This window comes from Salarias fasciatus, chromosome 3, assembly GCF_902148845.1.
Source record: "Salarias fasciatus chromosome 3, fSalaFa1.1, whole genome shotgun sequence".
Lineage (NCBI taxonomy): Eukaryota > Metazoa > Chordata > Actinopteri > Blenniiformes > Blenniidae > Salarias > Salarias fasciatus.
The window spans coordinates 21,345,580-21,354,187 of record NC_043747.1 but is presented as its reverse complement, the minus strand read 5'-3'; the positions used below and the strand labels follow the sequence as shown (position 1 = coordinate 21,354,187).

Here is an 8,608-nt window from a genome sequence, read left to right as displayed (position 1 = left end):
GCAGAGATAAAATTCCATAGCCACCAAACATGACCCCCTCCGGTCCCTAGCTGTGCCTTGAAATTCTGTATATGAAAATGACGAACAGAACTGGTGACAAAGGGAAACCTTGCTGGAGTCCAACATGCACTGAGAACAAGTCTGACTTTCTGCCAGCAATGCGGACCAGACTCCTGCTTCGGTCATACTGGATGGCCCCTTAACAAGCGACCCCAGACTCCGTATTCCCAAAGCACTCCTCACAAGGCACCCTGAGGTTGAAATCACATTGTTCCTCCTAGATCTGAGGCTCGCCTATCGGTCAAATCCTCCTCTCCTGGAATAGATTTTCCTGGGGAGGCTGAGGAGTGTGATCTCCCTATAGTTGGAGCACACTCTCCAGGCCCCCTTTTTAAAAAGGAGAACCACCAATCTGCCAGTCCAGAGGCACTGTCCTCAACTGCCTCAGTCAGCAGCTCCCCGCCTCCACTGTAAACAGTGTTTGTGGAGACCTGCTTTCCCCTCCTGAGGCGCCAGACGGTTTGCCAGAATTTCTTTGAGGCTGACCGGTAGTCCTCCTCCATGGCCTCCCTGAACTCCTCCCAGACCCGAGTTTTTGCCTCCACAACCACTCGGACTGCAATTCGCTTCGCCTGCTGGTACCTGTCAGCTGCTTCTGGAGTCCCAGGAGCCACCAAGAGTCGATAGGACTACTTCTTCAGCTTGACGGCGGCCCTTACTTCCGGTGTCCACCACCGGGTTCGGGGGTTGCTGCCACGGCAAGCACCAGAGACTTTACGAATACAACTCCGAGCAGTTGCTTTAATAATGGAGGCCATATTGTTAATCACTACTGTTGTCTAATCACGTGATTTCACATTTTGCTTCATAGTCATTGATATTTATATTTAAAGAATGAACCCCCCTTTTTCTCTTTGTTTCCTGCAGATGGTGTGTGCAAATGTATCTTAGCCGTAGCTGGACCAGAGGTAGAGGAAGAACTTAAAACAGGTAAAAAAAGAAAAATACAACAAGAGATTGTTGCTCTTTTTTTGATTGACTAGCTTCTGACTAAATTTATTTCCATGTGTTTTGTTAGTCGCAATATTAAACCCAGGAAGCATGATTTTCACTCAACCGGGACAGTTCCCCTGCAAAGCCATTTTACACGTGTGTGGAGAGAAGTCCGCCAGCCGCATTGAAAAGATCAGTCAACTGATCATCATGTGCTGCGAAACAAACCACTACAAGTCTGTAGCAATCCCTGCAATCTGTGCTGGTGGGTTAATGGAACATGGAAGATTTACAGCTTCAGGAATCACTTTTAACTGCCCTGGTTTGGTTTGTTGTGCAGGAGCCGGCGGGCTGCAGCCTGGACTTGTGGCAGGAGCAATCCTTCGAGGGATCAAGAGCGCCACGACTTCCACTCACCTTCACATGCTGTGCGATATCCGCATCATCCTGTACAAGATGGATGTGTTCCTGGCATTTCAGGAGGAAGCCATGCAGATATTTTCCACTGCTGAATATTGCACAGGCAAAGTGTAGCTTCAGCATCTCTGTGATTATTGAGAAAGCTGTCTGTTCCTGTCAGAGGCGGCAAACATGTTTTAGTTCAGGGGCCACATTCAGCACAACTTCGTCTTGACTGGGCAGCAACGATAAAACAGAGCCTTTAAATTTAAACCAAACAATTTCAACTGAAAATGACAACCTCAACATAAAGCCTTTTTAATGAACTTCTGTTATGGTGTGTGCCAGACGCTTAAGAGCAGATCGCAAAATGAACGGTGGAAAACAAAATGTATTAGTTTCACTGAGGAGATCTATCTAAGGTCCGGGAGTCCACAGGGACGCAAGGAACTGGGCCAGGTGAAGTGATTGGAGCAGGAATTCTCCAAAGACAGGTCGGTAGTTGCACTAAAGTCAGGAGTGGTACAGAAGCAGGTGGCGCCTGAGCGTGTCTTCAGATCAGGACGGAGACACAAAGTTAATAGGGAATGGGAAGCCATCAACAAACTCATAACAACTAACTGTAGTTGGTGCTACCCTCCAGTGCTTAAGTGGAGTCAGAGTTCAGCTTGAACAGACGCCCTTCATCGAGAAGGGATCTCCACCCGAAGTCGCAGCTGAAGGCAATTCTCATGATCGGACCGTCCTGACTTCCTTAAACACTACCAACCAGCGCCACCCACCTTAACAGACAGGCAGACAAAACAGACCCTGAGTGCCCCTATATATATGTATATATGGTCATAGAGAGACAGGCTGTAACGCCTCCTGGTGCAAAATATAGTTTAATATCCCCCATTGAAACTTCTCCTACAGCTGTGTCATTTTGCATGTTTTTACAAACCCATGTTTGTCAGGCTAATGCTTATTTGTTTGCATCAAGGGAGTTATCTTTCATGGCAGCTCACCAATATCTCATCGCTGGACTCAGTAATGTGTTATGTCCTCTACTCTCAAGAAATTTCTTTCTTAAGAATTCTTAAGAATCCACATATTCTTTGAAATTTTATAAATGTACTTGATGGTTTGGTGGAAAAGACTGAAGCCTTTTGAGGGCCCATTTTGGCCTAAGAGCCACAGCCCTGGTATAAATTATAATTCAGGTAAAAGAAATTTTTTTTCAATGAGTTAATTTTTAATTATTATTATTATTATTATTATTATTATTATTATTATTATTATTATTATTATCATTATATATATTTTTTTCAATTTCAGGTGCCCTGCCTAAAACACAGCAACAAGAGCACCAGCTGTCAGCAAGCACAGACCTCAGCATCCTCAACAACAGTCCTGCAAGTCAGCACTCTGGCTTTCTGTTCCTGGGTCTCAGCAGAAAGAGCGTTGACGACGCCATGGCGAAGCTGAAAGATCTGTATCAGAACCAGTGCTCTACTCACACCTTCAGAAAGGAGGAGCTGGACAGTCTCATGCAGGACGACGTGACAGAGCTGATGCAGCTGATCAACACTCAGGGACTGCACAAAGAAAATGACCAGTCAGGTGACTTGTCTGTGAGCGGCCTAAAAGATGGCGTCACCAAGGCGGTGATGGCATTCAATGCAATTCTCCACGGTAACCTCAGGAGAGAGACGAGAATCAAGGAGGAAGAGGAACTGTACACCCGTGTGGTTTGGTGCATCATGAGCCACAATGGTCTCTGGGAGAGACTTCCCAAAACTGCAAATTACAATTTGGAAAAACAAGACATTGCAAGGGGAATAGTGGATGCACAGGGAGCCACATGGACGGTAGATCTAAACAGCATGGAGGCCACAAACCTCAAGGTCGCAGAGCCCAGGAAGCTCAAACGACTGGAGACCCTGCCAGGTAAGAAGATGGATGTCAGGAGTCACAACAGTGAACCCTAGTGGACAGATTAGACATAGCAGTTCCCTCTGTTGACAAATTTCAGGTCCTGTGTCTTCAAAAAAATGTAATTCACTCTTTGCAGTACCATCCTGTGAAGATTTTCAGTTTACAGTTCTATTTTGTTCCTGGTCTCAATGTCTTCCAGACTTCACCATGCCTCTGTACTGGGACAGCATGGCCCCCGGGGAGAACGTGAAGGTGGTGGCAGTGCCACCTTCCTCTGCAGAGTACCGAGCTTTGAAAAGTGAATTCAGTAAAACTGAGAGCAAGACTGTCATGAAAGTAGGTGGTTCCCAATGAAGACATCTATACCTTTTTGAAAAAAGGAAAAGATTTTGAATTCAGAAGCAAGTTGTCGAGTTATTTGCAGGCCTGTAATGATATGAAGTATTCATGTAATGAACTCAATCACTGAAAAATTTACTTCCCCAAAAAATCAATAAATTACCTGGATTAATGACATCATTTTTGTTTGTAACAATACATAAGTTTCACAACGGAACAGAAGGAGTTAGATTCCTTAATATAAGTGACTCATGATCTTTTTTATTGTTTTTGTTGCTAGATTGAGCGTTTACAGAACATCCATCTGCGTCGCGCCTACGAAGTCCAGAAGAAGCACATGTCAGAGAAGAACAAGCAGGAGGGGGGAGCGAGGGAAAAACTTCTGTATCACGGGACCACCAAGGACAGCTGCAACTCCATCACAGAGACCGGCTTTAATCGTCGTTTCTGTGGACAAAACGGTAAAGATCCCCATAGAATACAGTGAGTCCTACTTCTCCCCTTCCCTCTCTGAAAATGTGGGCTCAGTATGTCTAATCTCCTGTTCATCTCATCCTCAGGAACTGCATATGGTGCTGGTGTTTACTTTGCCGTCAATGCATCTTACTCAGCGAATCCGCGCTACTCCAAGCCAGCTGCTGACAACTCTCAGGTCATGTTCGTGGCTCGAGTGCTGACCGGCATCTTCACTCAGGGCAAAAAGGACATGAACGTCCCTCCTCCTCGAGACAGCCGGCGGCCCCACGACCGCTTCGACAGCGTGGTGGATAAAATGGACAAACCCCAGATGTACATCGTGTTTCATGACAACCAGTCTTATCCAGACTATCTCATCACCTTCAAATGAGGAGGAAATAAAACAGCTGGTTTCTCTCTATAGAGCCACATTGTAACATAATCTCAGGGTATCATTTGCAGGTAGTTCTTGTAGTTTAGTTAGAAACTGTGCCTCCCGAAGCTACACTTTAAAGAAGAATTATTGTCTGTGTATTATTGACTTTCTGTAGTCACAATCAAGGTGGTGTGATGCTGATCGCCTTGACAAATAAATGAACCAATAAAGTTGCAACAAATCTTCAAATAAACAGTTTGTTTGCTTCAACTGTAATCAGAAAATAAAATTAGTACACATACTCCTTATTGGTATTAATAAAGAAAAAATAATAATCAAAGGGTTTAAAATAAAAATATACAAAAAAAGAATATAATGTAAGTAGGTTTTCACAATTGAATAGAGAAAAAAAGCGGCAATGTTTCAAAAGTTTAATGACATCTATATGTCAAAGTATGGTGAGGCATCATACACACACACACACACACACAAACACACACACACACACACACACACACACACACACACACACACACACACACACACACCTCGTTTTTGTTTCTGTTGCTATTGTTGTACATGTAAAATGAAAATAGTTACATTTTATGAACAATTTTTAGTCTTAGCACGACATGTAGAGGCACTATGGGATATTACTGCAGGCTCTGTTATACACCATCATTGTTGGGCAGAAATAGAAAATTAAAAAAATAATTTTTCCTATGGTGCCACATTGATTAAATTGTTAACAAACGTTTTCTCCTCAATATTTAAGTCTGAGTACATTTCATTGTACCTGACTGGATAAACGGAGGAATATCCCACCCCAACAGTGGAAGTAGTTGATGTCAGGCCATTTCTCCTCATTCTGAATAAATTCCGTGCTTGTGATCAAGTATGGATCAACATAGTCAATCCCCATGCGCTTTTCGTGAGACAGAATCCTATTTTATTTTTTATTTCATTTATTTTTTTGCTGAAAAGTCCTCAGTAATCCGCCATTGCCTCGATGTGTTTTCAACTCTGTATTCCCTCCAACATGGCGCTCGGACCTGTTGCTCAGCAACCGATGACGTCATTTCGGAACACCATAGATATGAACACTAGATGCCTCGGCACCGCTGCAGAGGTCGGCCATCTTTGTACGGGAATCTCGCTCGCTCATTACATTGTGTTGATGAGACATGAACTGTTTAACAAGCTATAACTTGCTCAAATTTCAACCGATTTTCAAACGGTTTGGTTTTTTAAGAAAACCTCAAATCTCTGTTAATGACATGACATATATTTGAATGAGCATGGCATGCCCTAAATATATAAATATAATAAATGTATATCATATCCTGAATATTCATAATATTCTTCATGTTAGGCTCCATGTTCAAATCCTTCCACTGAGATATATTCATAGAATTGTAAAGATGACAATACATAGTTGATTATTGTAATGAACACCCCAACAATCAGTGTCGAGACAACCCGAAAGTCATGCCTAAATCATGAAGGTTTAGTTTTGAAGTACAACCATTTTAAACCCAATCTGAAGCTGCTGGAAAAACATCTTTCTACAGGCTCTTGGAAGAGGACTCAGACAGTGCTTGTATGTACTCTGCAAGGCTTGAGTTTATTAGCGTCTCCCGTTATTGGGCCTGGAATACTGTTAAAATATCCACTGAACGAAGCCCTCGAAGTGCTCACTGAAGCTTTGTGTGGGTTTGGATCATCTGTGTCGTCCAGTTCGCTCTCCACCATCAACATCATCAAACCTGGCTACCATGACTCAGAGGATAGATTGTTCTTAACATTTAAAAAGCATCTCAGGCAAAATTTTGCACACAGTGTGATAAATTCAGGTAATGAAGAAACTAACTCCTGCCTCATTTGTTTTCTTCTCTTAAAGGAATTCTATCATTCTGTTGTGGCTGCTCATTCTTTGTGTGTTTTTTTTTTTCTTTTTCTTTTTTTTTTTGGGCAGAGTAATTTCTTCAGTATCGAGATGTGCAGAGAGAGCAACCCCCTGAGTTCATTCCAGGCCTCCTTTCCAGAAGCTCCACTGGAGAGCAGTCCGTGTTCTTCTTCCTGGGTCTTCACAGAAAGGATGTTGACGATGCCATGAATAAAGTGAAAGACCTCTATCAGGCTCACTGCTCCACAAAAACCTTCCCCAAGAAGGACCTGGAGTACCTGACCGAGGCAGATGTGACGGCTCTGCAGGAGCTGTTGAAGACCGAGGCTCTCCATGTTCAGGAGGATGGTCAGGGCGGTTTGACGGTGAGCGGGTTAAAAGTTGGAGTCAATAAGGTGGTGCAGATGCTTGAAACCACCATTCCTCTTCGGAGAGAGATAAAATTAAAGGAGGAGGAAAATCTCTACGCTCTCGTGACTTGGTGCATCTTGGACCTTTACGACCAATGGGAGGAACTCCCGAAAGCGACACGCTATGCCCTGGAAAGGGGAGACGTTGCAAAAGGCATCATTGACAAACAGGGACAACAGTGGAGCGTGGATCTGCAGAGGATGGAGGCCACAAGAAATGGAAGAACAACAATGCTGAAACGACTGGAGAATCGGGCAGGTATACAAATATGATGGCAATTTGACACATCTGATTCAAAAAAGTAACTTCACATCTGAGCTGGTAATTTACATGACTGTTATGCCAGTGAAAAGCTTTAGAATTGTGATTTAGTTTAGGTTTTATGGTGGTTTTCTGAGTGATAATTCTATTTAATCAGAAGAGAGAAAATATCTCCATTCTTCTGGGAATTTGTCATTTAGAAAAACATACAAAACATGTTTTCACTTCAAAAGCCTCCAATTTTTTTTCAGACTTCACACTTCCTTTGTATTGGGACAACATGAGCACGGGGGAAAACCTGAAAGTGGTGCCATTGCAGCCAAGTTCATCAGAGTACCGCACTGTACTTGATTCCTTCAAACGAACTGCCAACAACACTGTGATAAAGGTTTGTATCTGAACCATCTATCAAACTTGTCTATCTATGATAACATTGCATGTAATCACAAACTGAATTTGTGAATGATTTTTCATAATACCTTGAAATACTGGCAGGGGTTTATAATGTTGCATGAATCTTAACAATTTTCCAAAAATTAGAAACGTTTCAAGTGAAAATGGATTAGCCCTAACCCTCACCCAGATGTGGAAACATGTGACACTTCGCCATGCTTCTTTTACAGCTGATGGTCAGAATCAGTTATCAGATGGCTCTCTGCCTTACAGCTGCTTGAACAAGATGAATGTGAGTCAGAGGTGTTAATCTGTGAGATCTTCAAGGTAACCTGTGTTTATCTTGCTAGATTGAGCGCCTGCAGAACGTTCACCTGCGTCGCACCTATCGAGTGCAAAAACAGTACGTTTCTGAAAAGAACAAAGGACAAGGGACCATAGAGAGGAGGTTGTTCCACGGGACGAGTCCAGAAACCTGTGACTCCATCATGAATCACGGTTTCAACAGGAGCTTCTCTGGAATAAATGGTAACGTTCCCTTGGTTTGAAATCTACAGAAGTAATTATGATTTGATAAAATAATGAGGGTCTCTATACTGTATATATGGGATTCTTCAGCATAAATGTACAATAACCCCTTTTGTTTCTTTTTACCAGGTACTTCCTACGGTCAGGGAACCTACTTCACTGCGAATGCCACTTACTCAGTTTTCTATGCAAGGCCAGGAGCTGATGGCTCTCAGACCATGTTTCTGGCCCGGGTGCTGACGGGTTGCTACACTCAGGGAAACGGCAGCATGAGATGCCCTCCGTCTCGAAGCAGCCGCGACCTTTACGACTCTGTTGTTGACAGAACAGACAACCCCAGCATGTTTGTTGTATTCAACGATAACCAGGCCTATCCCGACTATCTCATTACTTTTAGTACTTCCTCATAATGGAGATAACACGGGTTTAAATGTAATACATTTGAAACAGACTGATCAACAAGAAGTCAGAATTGTCATTAGTTAATGAAATGATTTACTTTGAATATGTAAAGATGGTTTGAAACCTTTTTCATTTTAACATTAGGGATCCTGTCGTGTACTTGCATTATTTTGAACTTTGATGTCTTGTTGATCTGACAAAAGTATTTTTCATATTTTGTGGAACTT

At 42.8% G+C, this 8,608-nt stretch overlaps 2 protein-coding genes across 2 annotated transcripts; both read left to right on the top strand.

The window, feature by feature from the left end:
- Positions 1 to 2,765: 2,765 nt before the first annotated feature.
- On the top strand, positions 2,766 to 4,715 carry LOC115385921 (protein mono-ADP-ribosyltransferase PARP15-like). Its single transcript, XM_030088019.1, has 4 exons — positions 2,766 to 3,321; positions 3,509 to 3,645; positions 3,929 to 4,109; positions 4,209 to 4,715. Exons 1-4 carry the CDS (start codon positions 2,847 to 2,849, stop codon positions 4,493 to 4,495), a joined length of 1,080 nt encoding a protein of 359 aa, XP_029943879.1. The 5' UTR covers positions 2,766 to 2,846; the 3' UTR covers positions 4,496 to 4,715.
- A 2,293-nt stretch (positions 4,716 to 7,008) lies between these two features.
- Positions 7,009 to 8,389, top strand: LOC115382354 (protein mono-ADP-ribosyltransferase PARP15-like). Its single transcript, XM_030084096.1, has 4 exons — positions 7,009 to 7,055; positions 7,310 to 7,446; positions 7,802 to 7,979; positions 8,109 to 8,389. Exons 1-4 carry the CDS (start codon positions 7,028 to 7,030, stop codon positions 8,387 to 8,389), a joined length of 624 nt encoding a protein of 207 aa, XP_029939956.1. The 5' UTR covers positions 7,009 to 7,027.
- Positions 8,390 to 8,608: the final 219 nt, after the last annotated feature.

Coding starts and splice junctions, on each gene's coding strand:
- LOC115385921 (XM_030088019.1), top strand. CDS start 2,847: ATGGCGAAGCTGAAAGATCTGTATCAGAACCAGTGCTCTACTCACACC. Junction 3,322..3,508: donor ACGACTGGAGACCCTGCCAG/GTAAGAAGATGG, acceptor AATGTCTTCCAG/ACTTCACCATGCCTCTGTAC. Junction 4,110..4,208: donor TCGTTTCTGTGGACAAAACG/GTAAAGATCCCC, acceptor TCTCATCCTCAG/GAACTGCATATGGTGCTGGT.
- LOC115382354 (XM_030084096.1), top strand. CDS start 7,028: ATGCTGAAACGACTGGAGAATCGGGCAG. Junction 7,447..7,801: donor CCAACAACACTGTGATAAAG/GTTTGTATCTGA, acceptor TTATCTTGCTAG/ATTGAGCGCCTGCAGAACGT. Junction 7,980..8,108: donor GAGCTTCTCTGGAATAAATG/GTAACGTTCCCT, acceptor TCTTTTTACCAG/GTACTTCCTACGGTCAGGGA.